The 18,915-nt window shown below is 46.3% G+C and overlaps 1 protein-coding gene across 4 annotated transcripts in view; it reads left to right on the plus strand.

The window, feature by feature from the left end:
* NIPAL3 (NIPA like domain containing 3) overlaps nucleotides 1–18,915 on the plus strand; it is a 429,324-nt gene that overhangs the window by 98,360 nt on the left and 312,049 nt on the right. For all 4 annotated transcript variants that reach the window (XM_069622701.1, XM_069622704.1, XM_069622703.1 and 1 more), the window contains exons 3-4: nucleotides 10,285–10,353; nucleotides 10,441–10,612. In XM_069622701.1, the coding sequence (XP_069478802.1) occupies nucleotides 10,285–10,353; nucleotides 10,441–10,612 (241 nt within the window). The remainder of the gene's footprint in view (nucleotides 1–10,284; nucleotides 10,354–10,440; nucleotides 10,613–18,915) is intronic.

Raw genomic sequence — 18,915 nt, forward strand, 5'->3', positions numbered from 1 at the left:
ACAAGACTGGTAGAGGACACGTGGGATAGGATGGCCGAACACAAGCAACTTGCTCCCTTCCTGTCTTTCTTTACGTCCTTGTTTGGGAACCCCCAATTTATCCTGGGGCTGGAGAAGGGGGGCCTTCGTGCGCTGGAAGCTGGCGGCTGTACAAAATTAAAACTTTGGGGAAGTGTGCCACCCCGTAAAAGTCCTCGACCACGGCCTGCCTTTCTGCGGGTGTTCTGGGCATGTATATATGCCTGCGGACGGAGGTGCGTGCAGTCATGATTGCCAACACCTGGTGTAGGCAGCGTGACTGCGATGGCTGTGAGACCCCACCAGCTATGGCACGTGTCCGCTTAAATGTCCCAGTGAGCAAAAAATGCAGGACATTGAGCACCTTTTCCAAGGGGCTCAGTGCTTGGGAGCACAGGGTGGGTGATGTGTGCTCATCTTCCCACTCAGTGACCAGGTCTACGATGATATGAGGTGGAAACCTATACCTGCCATAGACCTGGTCATCAGGCATCCCAAAAATTATGGTCTTGGGTAAACAAATGCGGGGCCTGGCTATCCTCCTCCTGCGGTGTCCCACGATCACATTCATCGTAGCTGTATACGCGCGTTTGTTGTTTGCGCACACTTTTATGCATTGCCTTTGGTTCGCGGGGGCGCTTCTGCCTGCTTTCGCCTGGTGTAAGTGTTTCCGGGGTTGCACGTCTTTTCCCGCAGGCTGGTGAGCCATGTCGAATTCCATAAATACGTGTTGGCGCGCGTGTGGGCGTTGCAAGGATTTTACTGTGGTGCTCCCCATCGCAACGCCCACATTTTCGCGTGTTGTTCCCCATTTCACTTGTTCTGCCTCCATTTAGGTGTGGCAACTGGACTATGTGTGCTTTTGCTGGCCGTATCGCGCAAAGCGTTCGTGATGTGTTGGAACCGCGCGGATTCAGCACAGGTGTCGGGTAAGCCACGAGCAATGTGTTCCATGAATACGTATGCGTGCGAAAACGCCCGCTTGTGCACGTTTTCGCACGCAAGCGCCTGTTTTTGGTGCACATTTATTCCATGAATTACCCTGTAAATGTTCTGCATCCCATTAAAGTCTTTTTGATGTGGCCGCACTCCAAAGTTCTGTTCCTTTTCTTTTTACACAAGGTGCAGTTCCTGTTTGGTTCTCGGCCTGTCCTTTGCATCAACCAGCCAGTCGCTAAAATCAATTAAAAAGGCCTTAGCAATGGTCGCCGTTCGTACGATCACTTTTACTCTGTTAAAAATGTTCTCAGGTGCGTGCACGTTGTGCATCTCACACTTTACAGGGCCACCCTTTTCATCATGGCATTGAGCAGGAAGCTGAAATCTCCTGCACAAACACTCTTTTGAAACCTGCTCCTCTTGCTCTTTCACAAAGGTTTTCTGTTGTCAATTTATTTAAAGAAAAGTATTGGTGCTGTATTTTCTCCGCTTGCTTTCGTCTTCCATTGTCAATTCAAACTGCGCATCTGTGGCTCAGGTATCTGAATCAATGTAGGAAGGAATCCTTGACGCTCAACTGCGAATCCAGACATTGGCGGTGGTTCTAGTCTGATTCATGTACATATGATTGAGGTCTTAAAAAAGAAATGATATCATGGTCTACTAATTGCCCATAGAAGCTGATCTCCCTGATTAAGATTCAGATATAATGCTTCACCCTTGTGAGCTCAACTGGCATCTCGCATTTCTTCATAAAAATATGTTAGTGAAGTAATTTTCACCATCACATTTGGGGACTGCATCTGCACAAGAAGGCTACTGTCTGTGAAATGATCATTGCAGTCCATCTGGAGGAGCTAGGTGGGACAAATGGAGTCTTCCTGCAAGCTCTGTTTATCTATGTGCTAGGTTTTGTATAGTGTGAACACAAGGTTGCCGAACACCAAGGGGATACAGTAATGGATACATTTAGAATATGAGTCCAGTGTAGGTCATTGTCTTTAAAAAAATATATTTTCTTTTAAAAGCAGTTAACACAGGAACTTGCAGAGATTATCTTTTTTTTAAGCTAACTACAGTTTTGTCTGCCATCTTTCAAGATCACCATGTGCTCTTCCTCAGGCACTAATCAATCCATTACTGCCTGATGAAGCGACACCTGTGATCTTGAAAGCCACCAGAGGAACATGTGGAGTTAACCACATTAAAGTACCTTCCCTGGAAGAGCCTGCATGTTTTTTTAAAATGTTTCTTTTTTATTTTAAAAACCCTCTGTAATGGATCAGAAATGTGAGGCGAACCCCTTTTAGAGGATTTCTCAAATTGTGCCATTTTATTTATAAGTTTCAACAAATGCCTCACTTTCCCTACCTTGAAGAGGATTTCCCTGCCTATCCAAAACTAAAGGAAACACTCCACACAGGATATCTGCCCTCACACTTACACATAAAATATACAAAGACAATATATGGCAATTCACAACAATGTCAGTAATTGTATTTCTAATATATTCACAGTCTCTCTTGGTAACCTGGGCGAGATCCCCTTCCCCAGGTTTTAAGTTAGTTTTAGTTCGAGCGTTAAACAATAAAAGGAAACAAGGAAATCTGGGTTCACAATAACGTTTCAGTTCAGTTCTTGCCTCCTTCACTGTGTCAAAAGAAAATTCTGTAAACCAATGTTCAACCAATAGAAATATTTCTCCTCTTCCTTGAAGAATGATTTTTCCACTTCGGTAAATAGCATCAGGGATGTTCAAGGTCAAGATGCTTTGCCAGAATGTTTATAAATGTCAGGTATTATAAGAACTACAGCTTCTTGTCAGATTTAATTAAACACAATTTCCGACAAGGTAAAAGAAGTAAAAGAATCACTGCTTTTGGCAGTACTTCTTGATAATGGTATAAGTCACAGTTTATATCTTGGTCAGGATGATTTCACAGTACCTCAAGACCTTCAAGTAAGCAAGGCAATCCTCTTCTGACCATTCACTTTCCAGAAGGGCAGCCTCTTTGCCACTCTAGTCTTTCTGCAACAACCAAAATGCCCTTTCCTCTTCTTGGCTTTGGTAATGTGAATTATAACAACTTTGAGAGAACAGTCCCAATCAACGAACTTCCCTTTTCCAAACCTTGCATTGGTCTGTTTACTTCCTGTCAACCAGAGTAGTTTAACCATAGACCTTCTAATCAGTCTCTTTTGGCTTAAGGCAATGCTTGCACACCTTTGGTTTGGGCAATGTTTGTATCCTTTTTGGTCTAGGACAATGCTTGCACCACTCTTTGGCTTGGGAAACATTTGATTCACTCTTGGCTTGGGCAACACTTGTTTCACCCCTGGCTTGGGCAATGCTTCTCCATAACACATCAAAGTTTATTTATTTTTATTTATTTGGTATTTATAATGTGCCAATACAGCAAATGGTGTTTCAAGTTAATTTTTCAGTCACTTGCCTTCAGTGTTCCTTGTGTTCTTCAACTGCTTTGTAATTGATTCTTAGGTTCACCTTCACCCTAGAATCACTTCTAGATATATGCAACCAATCGTTCATCTGTTTTCAAAGGTATGAATATTTAATGAATGCCAAACTTGCACTATACTAAGGTGGGATTTCCTTACCTAAAGAAACTAAGGAAAGTCAGAGTCAGAAAGTTCAACAAAAGTCTTTCTGTTAACAAAACCTATACTTGCCCTCACAACTAAAGCTAAACAATGTGTGGGGATGTCAGCAATAAAAGAAATAGTGTTCGAAATAAAGTTCAACTCCTCTAGCTTACTTTTCAGCTCCCCTTCCTCAAGTTCGGGAAAATTCCACAACACCTCGGGGTTCCCTTCCCAAAGTTCAAGACAATTCTGCAAAAGCTTGGGATTCCCTTCCCTGAGTTCAAGACAGTTCCACCAAATCTCGGGGTTCCCTTCCCCGAGGTGAATTTATACTTATTCTCAATCTTGTAATGTTAAAAAATGGCTACAAATCAACTTTACGCTCCTGTGCTTTTTATAACATTTAAATCGGATTCCTTTTTCTTATTTCACTTCAGAAGCGTCTTTGGTTTTGACAATTAGGGTTCCCTGGTCTAGGCACAGTTGTTAGATCACACGGTTCACACATTATAGGTCATGCAGCCAGGACCTCTAGGCTCTCTAGCCCGCACAGGTTCTTCTGTACCTGTACCTATGGGAAAGTTCACACTCGCTTGGCTTCTCCTTGTCAGCCTCTTGGCTTTGTATTCACGTTCACTTGGCTTCCCCTTATCAGCCTCTTTGCTTTGCCACAATGTGTCACATATCCTTTGCCAGTCTATGGCCTTGCCACACTGTATTTATGCAAGGTTTGCTCCGCTGTGGATTTGTTGGATTTGATATGCTCTCTTGCAATCTTCCATGCTTGCTTTCTTCTGTGTTTTAAATTACTTGTTCTTTGCTTTCAAATAGGCAGAATCTGACTTAACATACACTTGTCATCGAATCATAACTTTTCCAAAAGCTTTCATTTAGTTTGGTATTTAATATCTCTAAGCTTTTACTCTGCCGCTTGCAAAATGTATTGTCTTTAATTTTCTTTAACCCATGGGTTTTGTTTCATCGTGCATATGCTTTTTTATTAAGTCGGCATTCATTTTGGTTTCCTCACACCCCCCAGGAGCGTCCCGGCTCCAGTGATTCTCCCTCTTCACTCACCGGTCCCTTGGGTCTCCTCCGGGCAGCTGTGCTTTTCATTTCGGCTCCACCTGCATGTTTTCTTTCAACCGCAAGCACTTTGGTTTCTCTCCGTCTCCCGCTGGCAGTTCCACCTTCTCGCCACGGACGCTGTCGGTCACCTTGATTCTTATACGTTAGCAGCTCCAACTACAAACCTCCGACTGTGGCCTTCTCCTGGCCCTGGACTCCACAGCTCCTTGGGGTCATCTGCCGGAATCCTGGTTACCCTGCAGGACCCACCTCGGTTTTCTCCTTGTATACAGGATTCCTTGCTTGTCTGAATGCTGCTGGTCTCCTTCCTTTTTATGCACCTCCAACCACTTGACAGGTTTCATTTGTGAGTTCCAAATTGTAATTGCCTGGTCGCAATTAGTAGAGCACTTGGGACATGCTTGACCTTTACAAAACTCTGCAGGCCTCTTCCTTGTCTTAGTACTAGAGTGGTGAAATAACTTACTAGTGTTCACTACTCCTAGTCGCCTCTTCCTTGTCCCAGTACTATAGTAGGTTAAATAAGGGGAAATGACGGGAGATGCTTTGCAATAGGCCATAAATCCTGGGGGAGGGTTATTGATATTTTATTTGTATCGCACTCGTACACAAGTGTTTCAGAGCGCAACGAGGAAAGGAAGGGGACCAAGGGAGAAAAAAAACAAATATCTTTCTAGGCCCAGTGACATTGAGAATGTGCAAGTGTATGGGAGAGGGAAAGGGGGAAAGTGCATGGAGGGGGGAGAAGTGGAAAGTGCGCAACAAAGGAAAAACAGATAAATAATAAAAGGCAACACATGGTGATAGTGCAGCCAGCTAGTGGCAAGTGCTGGGTATAAGGCAGCAGACGGGGCATGTCTGATAAGTGCAGGAAAGAGGCAGGGACTGTATGGTTATAGAAACAGACCCCAATGTAAGGGATTGCCCGGAGGCAGTGCAGGTGGGTGGCAGAGTGAGCAGATAGGTTGGTTCTCACAAGGGAAAGGGGATATCATGTCTCGCCTGTGCATACCCTCTTCCGAATCCCCAAGGACTCTCCACCCAGGTGATCCTCCTTCACTTCTCCACCCCCAGGGTCAGGATCCAATAGCAATAGCCTTTCCCTGGCTACCTCAGAAGAGAATCCAAGGGGAGTAGGTGTGAGGATACCCTTAGGTTTCTCACACTTCACGCCTTCCCCTGCGCAATCTCTGCACTTCAGCTTTTTGGGATAACGGAACTCTCTCAGAACCGGCAGTTGGTATCTGCTTGGTTAAAGTCCCAGTGTCCCTTCTGTTCACCCACTTCTTCTTGGATTGTGTCATGATTCCTGCCCCTTATGTCCCCAGCCCTCCAAGATGTCAGGCTGGAGCCAGGCCACGATCACCTACATGGCCCTCAAGGGCCTCTCCATCCCTCCAAAGACCCACTTGGAGTCAGACTTGGCGCTTGTGGCACCAGACTCACTCACTCCCATAGGATAACATTGGGGATTGGACTTGTAGTGCATTGATGGGGACAAGATAGATGCCCCCCGCCCATATTTCGGTTCCCAGAACTGCATGTGCAGTCTAGTCTTTTGGTTGTGGTTCAGCCCAGAGACACCTGGGATACCCAGAGACTATTTAAGCCATGCCCAGGCTGAGAAACATGCTTTGTGTTTTCTGCACCTGCAGCGTGACACTCACCGTGTTCGGATCGGTCTCCAGTAGACCTGCATCTTTCTTCTGCGCTCAGCTCCTGCAAGAACAAGAACACCATTAGGAACAGCCTTACCTTGCGGTGCTTCTGCCCATCATTCATCGCTCCTTCTGTTCTGCGGGCATCTTCGGCAGTGTCATTCCCATCCCGGCACGCTGCTTCCTAAAGGAAAAGAACAGAAAAAAGGCATTAGTTAGCATTCTGCAAACCTTTGCTTATTTTCAAATACTGTACGAGCTTCAAACGCTTACCTGAATCCCAGCGCTCTGGGGGAACTCTGTCCCTGGAACTTCTCATCCATCTGCAAGAGGGAAAAGACACTCCATGTTAGCGTGGAAACATCTAGAGGCGCCGCATTACCGCGCTTACTCACCGCATTTGTTCTTCATAACCGGCATCCACGCTGAAAATGTTGCGGCACCTAAAAGACACAGGAAAAGAACACGGTTCAATACAAATACGAAAGAGGTGCATCGCGCATCGCGCTCTCACTCGCCTTCAGTGCTACTCATCTCAGCAGCACGCCGCCATCCCCAGACGCCGGCCATCATCTAAGGAAGGAAAGGAACGAAGTTAGAGAACTGTTTGTCGGACTCTTGCCAGTGAAGTAACTAGGCAGCAACGAGCCTGCATCAATCAACGCACCCCTGCACTGAAAGCAGGACGGAGAGCACACTATCCAAGAAAACAAGGCCCAGTCTCCAGTCAAATAGCCTCCAGGGAAGGGTTCGAGGTCGTAAGAGGTCAGAACAGGCTGAGTGATGTCCCTGTGGATACCAGGTGAGCGTTACAGATTGTCAACAATGTGCTTTGCTTCTGCTACTACTGCGACCACTGACTTCACAGCTTCATCTCCATCTAATTGCCTGCACCTGAGGAGCCTTTTAAGACTCTCTGCTTCCCTCAGGTGTGGATCATTAAGCTTAACAGGCTGACCACTGCTACACCTTTGCTCTTGAGCCCTCCTCCTCGTCCCAGGACTTGGGATTATGGGACTTGTAGTCCCGAAAAACAAAAAAGAGGTTTCTTCATTTCCTCTGCTTGCCAATAAGCCATTAGAAGTGTGGGATAGTGCGGAAAGTTAAGCGAGGTGATTTCCCAGTCTTCCTGACCTGTTACCCCCCACCGCGCCCATGTGGTCGTCCTGCAGAATACCACCCCCACGGTCGGGATCAGGAAACGTCCGTCCTCCCCTGGCCACATGAGAAGGGCGCCAGGCCAGGTTTGTAGGGTGAATCATTGCTGTTTCATCTCACCTCCCATTGTAATATTTGTTTGGCTAAAATGGTTTTCTAACTTCCCTTTGAAGCATATAATATTAAGGGTATATTCCACGTGGCATTCCAATCTTCTGTTGGTCTGCTTGCTTTCATAAGTAGTCAGGAAGCCATGTAGGTTTTTGATATGAGGAATTTTATTTCCTACTTTTTTCCAGTTTGGAATAAAATTATGTTTTGGGAATGAAAATGCACTCCCCTTTCCCAATAGGGGTATTTTTTTTTTAAGGAAAGTGAACATATGTTTAAACTCAAGAAAAGGCCATATATTCTTCCATACAATTTCTTTTTTTGTCTTTTAATAAATGCATCAGGTTGTTCATGTAGGGCTCCTTGTGGCACTGCCCTGCTTGTACCATTGATTCAGGCACATCTGTGGAGCTTTGTGGGTATAAACTGGGCAGGCACCTATGTGCCCTTTCTTTTTTTTTTTGGAGGCATTTGTATTTAGTGAGTAAAAGTGGTGGTTATGCCGCTTATCTGTAGAGCTGTCTGTCAGTAGGGACTGTACAGGGGCAAAAGAAGGGTATCTTTGGCAATGCCACTGGCCCGATTTTCGAGTAACCGTCATTTTATATTTTAAAAACGTTGTACCATTTAAGGTTTTGGTTGCATCTGTAGAGCTTAAACACATAGGCATTCAAGTTCTCTAGCTGAACCTTGCTTTAGTCTACAACCTTTTAATGTATGGTTGATTGGTAGGGCAAAGAGAACTATGTACGTGATTCAAATTGTTTGTACACTGGCGATGCATGTACAAACGCTGCATTCTTACAACGTGACATGGGGCGAGAAGAGGAAGAAAAAAAACCTCAGGTTCTGTTTGAGTCATGTATTGCGTAAAACTAACGATGCATGCTTTTGAACCAACATCGATCACTTTTGGATAGGTTTTGTTTTTCCAACGTACCACAAATAGTGCTGGGTTTGCTGCCTTTGAATGCATTATGCTTGTAAAGTTACATCATATTTGGATGTTGAAAAATGTAGAAACGTGCCACTGTCATTGCTGGCAGTTTCGTGGCAATTCTTTTTTTAATTGCTTTCCTGTGTCTTCATTCAGGGAAGTTTGAAGTTGTATACAAGTCAGCAGACTCGTTTTTTCTTTTATCTGATAGTCCTTTCATGATGTAGACTCAGGGCTCATGTTAGAGGTTGGTGGTCTGGATGCTCAGTATATTTTAAGTGCTCATACCTCTTTGCTCGCTGAAGAATAGGCTCAAATGCCACGCTTTGCACGGAGGCTTTTAGCATTAAGTTGGGCGACATAAGCTAAAAACATCCCTAAAGCAAATAAATGCATACAGGAACGTAAGACGATATCAACTCAGAAGTAGAATCTTAGATCTATTGAAATGAGCAAACCAACGAGTTTTAGGATTTGTATGGACGCATAGTTAATTTCACTTTGAAATTAGGTGTTTAGGAGCCTGTTCCACCATGTTCGAACCATTGTAGACTTTTGAATCCAGTTTCTTAGGCGGGCCTCACAATCAAGAAACTAACCAGCATCAACAATGCCAATATATATTGCTCGTTCTTTACAGTTGATTTAATTACTACAATTGTAACGTGGCCGGGTGGAAAATTCTGAGGTTAAGTGCTTGCTTTTGACACAGGGCCATGGTGCACTTATCAAGTTTGAATTCCAACAGGGCCAACTCAGTCCTTCTCCACGCTGAGGTTAATACATTAAGTACCATTAACTTTAAGAAGATGGCTATTATTACAGTGGTAATAAGTGGGAGGAATCGTTCCTGAAGCACTCTATGAAACCCTGGTATTATAGTGAAACAAAATACCGGAAGGAGGGCTACACCGTAAGGCCACATGAAATGCTTGCAATGTGGACTTACTTTCATGTGATGTGTAGTGTGTGTCAAGTCAGTAATAACATTGTTAACTTAATACTGCACTATCTAAAGAACCAGTGCTCCTTCTAGCCTGCCCTACAAATGTACCTTTTTTTTCCAAGTAACATGCAGCTGTACCGAAAAGTGCCCTTTACATGTTTGCCTTTTAAGTTGAATTAGCAAGGCTGCTGCCAACACTTCAGAACCTTGGCCTGTTGTAGCATTCCATTGTGTTTGTCCATTGTAAAGGATCTTTCCAGGATGAAGCTGCTGTAGTCCAGTTTTGCCCTAATTTGGTCCACCTTGAAACCGTTACTTCAGCAACGGTTTTCTTTTTCAGTCAAGATTCTAGCACCAATAATTGAGTGTTTTATTCGATTCTACTAAGACAGTTTAATGTAGAATGGTCTGTTTACTAATCTAGGCCTTGAAACATCTTTTTGGTAGTTCATCTCCGAGTTACTAAGGCAAGCAGCAATCGAAACCAAAACTTGATGGCTACTATTGCTTGAGCCAACATGCCCTAACCAACAGGACAACTCCTGAGTCCCATTCCAGAGCATCGTTTTGTTTTGCCCATGCAGAAGAGGACAGGCCTTATGCAAATCACTCTTCCCTTGTATAGTACAGTCCGTACTCTGTAGGCAGCACAAGCAACAGCAGACATGTTTTGGTCTTATTGGTCCTAATCAGCGCGGTGCCGTTAGAGACTTTAGTTCAGGTCACTCAAACCAAATGGTGAGTAATAAAAATGCTTACAATCGCAGCAAACCTAATTTTCATTTAAATATGAATGCTTCATGGTTTCTTTTTTTCTTTTGCAGGAAAATTTGATTGGTTCGCTATTGGCCATCTTTGGACATCTCGTTATCAGTATTGCTCTTAATGTACAGGTATGTGCGTTGAAAGTCTGTGTTGTTATCCCATTTAATAATGAGAAAACGGTATTGTAATCTACAGTGTTTTGTTTGGGTTTCCAGAAGTACAGTCATGTTCGGCTAGCTGGGACCAAAGACGCTCAGGCATACTTCAAGACAAAGGTATGGTGGCTTGGCCTGTTTCTGCTGCTGCTCGGGGAGCTCGGAGTATTTTCATCCTATGCCTTTGCTCCAGTCTCACTCATTGTGCCTCTCAGTGCTGTATCTGTTATAGGTAAGTGTTTTTTGTCTGTACATTATTTCTCATGGGGTTCATAAAGGGAGAAGTTGTTTTTTACAGTTAGCTTTTCGTATATGCACAATCTGTTTCATGAATATCTTCATTATTGGACAACAGAGCCCAGATATGATTTATAAAGTCTCAGTTACTGATCAATTAGACCCTTAACCTTGTGATTGTGCTTGTATACAAAGTCGGCCAGCAATGGGTGCTCAATCTTCCCGATCTTGAATGGCATAAAGTTTATTGCAGCTGATGTTAAAAAACAGAGCGTTATATAAATGGGAAATGTCCTGATTGGGAAAAAAGGTTGCCCCATCACCCAATGATCAATTTCAATTAAATATTTTGATTATCTACAGGATAAATTATACATATTGCGCAAACACATTTTTTTATCATAACCCTTGGTTGAGCAAAAATGATTCCATATATAACTTAATAGCAAAATAGACAATGCCAAAATACTTCAGTTTTATTTAACACATTCTAGTTATATAAAGTAACATATAAAAATGTTTGTACATAGGAGGACAAGCAGACTTGTGTCCGGTGAGGAGTCAACACTGAGGGCCCTTGGAACATTGCATAATCCAGCATCTAGGGCAGAAAGCTGTGCAGTGACCTGCAGTCTGGACCTATCGGCTGCAGCGCAACATGTTAGGAGTCCCAACAGACAGGTACAGGAGCTGAGAGGAGCGCTGCCCCTGCCCGTTGAGGCCTGAGCAGCTGAAAAGAGGGGAAGTAGCCTGGAAGTTCGGGAAAGAGAATCCGGGGTCAGGTGTGAAAATAATGCAGACGGCCCAAGCGACGTAGGGGCTTAAGAAGTGGAGTAAGAGTGCCAAGTGCCTTTGGAAAAGTGGAGTGAATAGCTTAGAGCATATAATCCTGGCCCGCATTGGTGACACTGGGGCCAAGGTCTGGGTTCCTTTAGGCTAGCGCAGATTGTGGTACAAGAAGCTGTAAGGAAGGACCAGCTGAGCCTGAGCCGGGGGCGCACTGGTGGAGCCCAGCTATCGACGTAGTAGGCCTGACGAGCGTCAACACAAAAAGTCTGCTGGTGGCCTGGGAGCAGGAATCACTGTAGGAGTGTACAGTATAAACTTGATTGGGGGTGGGAACCTTGATAGGGAGTCCGTGTTTGCGCATGTGTGGCTACAGCCAAAGCCAAGACATGGAAGACCAGCTTGTTGGGGTCAGGTGCAGCCGACACAATAATAACTCTGTGGCCGCTCACATCTGAGGGTGGTGAGTGGAACGAAGAGCTGGGCACCTGAGGTGGTTAGGAGCTGGTGGTGGTATAGCCCAGGGGCGCTAAGCAAAGCACATAGAACCGCCACAGGTGCTCAAAGTATAGTGACGCCCACACCCTCTAAGTCAACACCCGTGCAGGGCCCACCCAGAGGGCCAGTGGTGGTTGAGTCCCACAGGACATTGAGCTCACAAAGGCGGCACACACAGCAACAGTCAAGTTTAGGTCTCCAGCAGATGCTAGTTGCTGACCGCAGAGAGTTTGTGGACCACGTGTGTGTAATAAAGCCGGCTGAATGCCTCCTAAGTCTGCCATAACTAAACCTAACCAATCAACCTTGGAAAGCTTTGCTAAATCTAAGAAGCAAATACTTGAGAAGGATATGGAATTTGAGCTGGAGAAGGTGGAAGGAGCCATGGAGTTGCATAAGCAAGTGATGTTAGCAATAGCAGATTTGAAAGCATCCTTGGGAACACAAATCGAGGCATTGAAAGTAGATATGGGGCTCCTGCGTCAGGATGCGAGGAGCTTGGCGAAACGTACCACAACTCTGGAGACTCAAGTGAAAGATAATTTCGGTGCACTCTGGGAAACGCAAACTGATGTCCACGTCTTACACCAGAAGGTCGGCCTACTGGAAAATAGAGTGGAAGAAGTAGAAGGAAGGGCCTGGAGAAATAATATACGCATTGTTGGCTTGCCGGAAGGGGAAGAAAGGACAGACCCGATAACATATATAGAGAATATACTGCTACAGGAAATTGGGCCGGGGAACCTCACACAGGGTTTCACAATTGAGAGAGTGCATAGGGCACTAACTAGACAGCCCTCTCCAGGAGCGCCCCTGTTAGGCAACGTTTGTATGCAGTACCCTCTGGGACCACTACACACAACTAGGACTATAGGTGTAAGCAAAAGCAACCTTTGGTATACGTCTGTACCACACAGTTTTTGGTAGCGAGCTGAGCAGCCAGGCTTATCTCAAGAGGAAATGTGAGCTTGTAAGGGTGTTGCACAGAGGCCTACAAGTATTCAGCTAGACACTTGTACTCAAGGTTTCTTGGTAAAACACTTATTAATTTATTACACAATCATTTATAAAGCATTCACTACATGAGGCAACCAATAACACAGAAACGTTATACTACAGTATTGATTACTAAGCAGTTGAGCTCCCTTGAAGTAGGAGCAAAATAGCATGAGTTAATAAAACGTATATTACAGTTACTCTAAAATAGTGCAAATAGTTTGAGTTCACTGGAGGAGTTGATTCAATGCAATAGGTAGGCCAAAGTCAATGGGCTAGTGTCTTATATAATTAAAAACACTTCTGGTATTTAAAACAGAAAAGTTTTTGCCACGGTTCTTAGAAGTAGTTCTCAGAAGAAAGGTTTGTATGTCGGGTCACTAGCTGACTAGGCCTGCAAGTTGCCAAAGTTGTACGCATTTTCGCAGTGAGAGGTAAGCTCTCTCAGTCGAGTTTTCACAGTACCTTATTTTGAAGAAAAAGATGCAGCTGAAGACTTCTGTTCCTGGCAGTTCCTGTAGATCTCGCTGTTCCTGAGCCTCAGTTGTTGGGGACAAGAGGGAGGACGTCGAGGGACTGCAAGGAGACTGGTCGCAAAGCTGGCAAAATTGGCAAATCTTCGATTCTGGTTTCTGTTCTTCAAGCACACAAGCTGGTGTCCTTCCCCCTGGTTAATCCTAATCAGCTCCGAGAATGGTATCCAGGTTGCTTACGAGTTGTTTGGTCCTACCAGCTCAAAGGAAGAAGCCGTCCTTGAAGGCTTCTCTGTCGAGGTGAACTTGGTATTTCGGACCTGTAGAGGGCTCCACCGGGTAAACCAATGATCCAGTAGTTGCAGCAGCCGTCCTCTTCCAGCTCGTCTTCGATTCTTTCGTTCCAGTGGTCGACTCTGCTTTGCAGTCTAAGAGACTCGCCTTTTAAACAGTTTTCTCCCATTCATTCCAGCCTGCACAGACAAACATTAGAAGGACCTTTCCAAAAAGAAATGGCGAAAAAAGACCGGGACCTGTTTAAACAAAAGGGGCTCAGGCGCCGTCTTGAAAAACATGGTTCCTGTGATTTTTTAGCTAATGGTGTTCGCGGTCTGGAGAAATCATGGTAGTTTGTGGTAAAACCACTACCACCAGCCATTTCGATAGGAAAGGGTAGCATTTGACTGCTACATGAGTTTCTAGACAGGGAATACTAGGTAACCCCTCCAGCACTCTATTGTAAGATAGTGTGTGCTGGGTCTAGGAATTTAAAAAGACTAGTAAAGTCAATTTAACTTTACATCTTCTGGGAAACAGTATTTTATCCCAGAGAAGGTATTTAAATCTTGAGACAGCCTAAAAGGCTTCCCTGTGTCACTGCATTTGAGGGTGCTGTGTGACACACATGAAAACATGATGCCTATGGAGTTATCTAAAACCCCATAATCAAAGAACACACGAGTAAAACACACATCAAAATACATGAGAGAGTGGGAAAAAAGACTCACACTGTCTCCAGGTAAAACAAAATTAGGTCCTCAAAATCCAGCAAAGTTGCTGGGGCTCTCTAAGGTGAAGGGAATTAGCACATTCATGAGAATTCTTCCTAACAGCCCCCAAGACCAATCATCGCCAAAGTCCTGAACTATAAAGACAGGGAAAAGATCCTGACATATTTAAGGCAAGGGGGAGAACTGAAGAGGGCCTAAGCAAATCTGGCGGTCTACCCGGACTATACGTTTCAGGTACAGACGAGCAGAGCACAATTCTCTGCAGCAAAGGCCAGATTCCGGCCGGCTGGCCTGAAATATGTGCTGATCTACCCTTCACGAATCAAGATTATGCACAAAAACAAGACCTGTTTGTTAGATCTCCCAGAGGGAGCACATGCATGGATGGACAGGGAAAAGATTGGCATGGGGGAGCGAGGAGGGGAGGACAGCTGAAGGACCCACAAAGGAAGTCCTACCCAGCTGGAAGCCTAGTGCGACTGAAATGAGCTGGACAGCAAGTGATGTACTGTTGTGTACGCCAAGGAAACAGCAAGTACACAAAGTGATTGTAGCCAATGGGCGTTTTTCATTGGAACAGGCCCTTGTTATTAGCAATTGTCTTACTGTGCTAATGGCAGGAAACATTATTGGTCATTATTGGTTAATAGTCTATGATAAAGAGGAGCAGATCTGGCCAATGGCCGTCCCTACCACGTCCCTCTTGTCTTGTTTTTTGAGGGCACTTTTTTCTGTGCCCACCCAATCTGCACCAGCCTCATGCAAGTTTGCACGGGGCGAATGCGGGAAGTGGGCAGGTCTGAGCAAGGGTAACAATGCTTGACAGTTGTTTCTAGTTAGGGTAAGTTGGGATTCACGGGGGGGGTTGAATGCAGGGATGTTGAATGGGAAAAATGATATCGCATTCTGGATTGTAGTAGTGCTAGGGAGTGAGGGGACGTTGGGGGTAAGATTGGGAGCAGTTGGGCAAGCGAAGATGAACAAAAATGGCGTGCACTTTAACAGTACTTACATGTGAGAGGGTTGAAGGCTTTTGTAAAATGTTTCTCTCAAGAGGAATTGAGTGGATGTGGCAAGAGACACAGACACATCTCACGGCAGACAAGCAGGCGTTGTTAGCCGGGAAATGGCGAGGGCAGCTCGGGGGGGGGGGAGAAAGGGGCGGAGGGGTCTTGATGTGGATCGTGCCCTCTGTCCCTTTTAAGGTTACTCATGTGCAAACAGATAACGATGGCAGAAAGGTGCTTGTCCAGGGCCTTTTTGATCAGGTGGATAGCATTATGTTATGGGGGGGAGATTTCACTTGTACGTTGAATCCAAGTCTAGACAGGTTGATGCTAAATATACCAAACCAGCCCCGCCCACCAGGATGTTGCAAACGCTCCTAGAATCCTTTTATTTAGAGGATGTCTGGAGAGTGCTTCATCCGGATATCGGACACTACTCGCATGTTTCGGCGCCACATGCAGTACATACGAGGCTAGACTACTTTTTTGTGGGTAAGGAGCTGGAGCGCCATAGTACACGCACCCAATATGAGGGAAGGGTTCTGTGAGATCATGCCCCCCCCCTAAGCCTCTAGTGGCAATATGTGCCAGCCAGAGCCCCGATACCCATGTTGAGACTGAGAGTTGAAGCGCTTAGAAGACCCCCTGTTCCGTGACTGCATTAAGGAGTGCATCTCTGATTTGTGTTTCACAATCTGGATATGGTACCTAGTGCTGGAACATTCTGGGAGGCACTGAAAGTGATGGTTATAGGAGCTGCTATAGCGGGGTCCAGTGGCATCCAAGTAAATATCAAAAGGGAACTGAATACAGCTGAGGAATGATTGAGGGCTTTGCAGCAGACGGGAGAGCAATCCCAGGATAAAGATGTGAGGATTAGGGATTTGCAATAAAGAGTCAGTGCTGGGAGTGGTTAGGCAAACATAGTTTCGCCAAATATACATAGAGACAGCACATAGAAGGGGACAAGCTCGGCCGCTTGTTAGCATGGCTGTACAAGGAGGAGGTACAACAAAGTCCCATGCATGCGATCAACAGTTGTCAGGGGGAAATATGTCATACTTGCAGCCTCCACCGCAAGACACTGCACCGCCGGAGGTTCCACTCGGCAGCACCGCGCACCCGTAATAGGTACGACCGTGCTTTGTGCACAAGATGAAGACCCCATCCTGTGCAAGTGGATTTTCCCACTTTGATATCTGAGCCACCGTGCTCTTCAGATTCGACTGCATAGGATATTCCTCCTCCCAAGACACTCCTGTCCTGGTGAAGGCCTACACCATTAGAGCTCACCCATCTCCACACAAAATGGCCGAAACACTGTCATGTTGACATGTTGTATATGTTTGTTGTTCAACTTTTTATAAATGCCCTCACCTAAATGGGCCACGCATCGGTTGATGATTCTACTAAATTCTCTAGCCTCCTTCCCAAGGAGCCCATAGAGAATGAACACACTTAAAAATTAGATCATCTCGAATATTAACTACTTGATTGTCCCAAATCAGGTACTATACCCTGTACGTCCTCATTGTTGAATGTTCTATGCTTTGTGAAAACAACAGAGTATTACCACACCAACTGCACTTAAAATAAAACTTTATTTCAGTAAACAGATTTTGAGGGGATTGGGTCTTCCGACGTATTCCATATCTATTACAGTAATCACCACAGCTGTGCTGCTTTGGTAAATCTTTGTGTCCTGTGTCGATGACGTCTATACGCCGTCCTCGAGGGCCTCCATGGAGCTGACGTCACCGGATGTTATAAGTAGGACGTACGACGCCCGTAGCCTCAGTTCCATTTTTTTCTGCGAACGTGTTCGCTTCGGAGATCTCGGCGCGCCTCGATTCTACTGAATCTTGTTCTTTCGAGTCTTCGAACCTGTTTCTTCATTGCTATCGAATATGATGTCTTAGGCTTCTTCCACCCCGCGGTCCGGGTTTAAGAAGTGTCGGGTTTGCGGGTCCAAGATGTCCCTGACGGATACGAACAAAGCTTGCCTCTGGTGCCTCGGGGAGGACCATGATACGGACAACTGTGTCGACTGCCAATCGCTCACTTCGAAGGCCTTGTGGGAGCGTAAGAAGAAGCTGTCGGTCGGTAAGGTGGCCAAGCCCCGGAAGTCGCGTTCCACTTGTCTTTCGACGGATGATTCAAGGGGCGACTCTCCGCATCGTCGTCGTGAGTCCGGGGGTTCTCGGTCTGGGAGTCGGTCCCGCCATTCCTCTGCCTCTTCGAGGCACTCCAGGAAGCGCTGTCACAGGTCGTCTTGCCCGTCCTCTTCCGAGGACTCCGCCCGTAGGCAGGTAGCTTGTCTCAACAAGCATTCCACTCCGGAGGAATGGGATTTGTTCCGAAAGGAGATGTTGGCGATTTTTCAATCGCAGGGCTCCAGTCTGGCTGCGCCGTCTGAGGACGCTGGTCGAGGCCACGCTAGAGACACCGCGCCTTCGAGGTCCCGGTCGGACAAGGATGGCCGCTCCAGGCATGCTCGTTCCAGGTCCCGGTCCTCGGCGTCATCGAGACCGCGAGACTCTGTGAAGTCTTCGAAGAAGACATCGACGCCGGCGGCGCCGAGGTCGTCGATGGACTCTCTCGAGGCCCCGCCTCCGAGGAAGTCCTCGACGCCTAGGCTGTCGAGAGACACGCTCAGGGCTCCGCCCTCAAGGCCTGTGTCGACGCCGTTGAAGCTGTCGGCGCCACACTCGACGTTGACGCCCTTGACTCCTTTCGAGGCAGCCTTGTCGGAGGTTCCCCGTGGCACGGTGGCACCCCCAAGGAAGGCGATGGCTAAGGCTAAACATGTCTTTGTGCCTTTTTCAGTACCCTCTTTCCAGCCTCTAGATTATATTTCTGAGGTGGATGAGGGGTCTGAGGAAGGTGAGGTTCCTGCATTGGTTCCTGATGACATTGTTTCCGGTCACACTCAACTTGAGGACCTGCGTCAGTCGCTGTACGACACCAGCGGTCTAGACACCTCTCCGAAGGTGGAGTTTGATAGGCTGCAGCCTGGCACGCATGCCGAATCTACATATCAGCGCCTCATGTCGAGGTTCACTGAATACCTGGGTTGGTCTGCCCCCCACCCCCGGGGATTTTCAGCAGGATGACCTGACTGATATCCTGGACCAAGGTCCTCCAACTGACCCGGTGCTGCCATTCCATATGGCCTTGCAGAGAAGGGTGGGTGCGGCTTGGACTGCTCCGAAGAGTCTTCCGGCAGTGAGCAAGTCCTTGCCGAGGAAATATCGCCCAGCCAGTGGCGACCGCTGCTACTTGACCACGCACCCTACTCCGGGCCGTTTGGTGGTGCAGACGGCTACGGCCCCCGCAAAGCAGGCGTCGTACCCTACCATCCCTCCTGATAGGGACGACAAACATTTTGACAGCTGGGCGAAGAAGGTATTTGCTTCTGGTGGTATGGCGCTTCAGGCTGCCAACTCTGTTTGTGCCTTGTCTCGCTTCATGCACACTCTGTGGAACTGTATTTCCCCTCGCGGCTGATCATATTCCCGAAGGGGAGGA

Source organism: Ambystoma mexicanum, chromosome 11, assembly GCF_040938575.1.
Source record: "Ambystoma mexicanum isolate Mex_15411 chromosome 11, UKY_AmexF1_1, whole genome shotgun sequence".
Classification (NCBI taxonomy): domain Eukaryota; kingdom Metazoa; phylum Chordata; class Amphibia; order Caudata; family Ambystomatidae; genus Ambystoma; species Ambystoma mexicanum.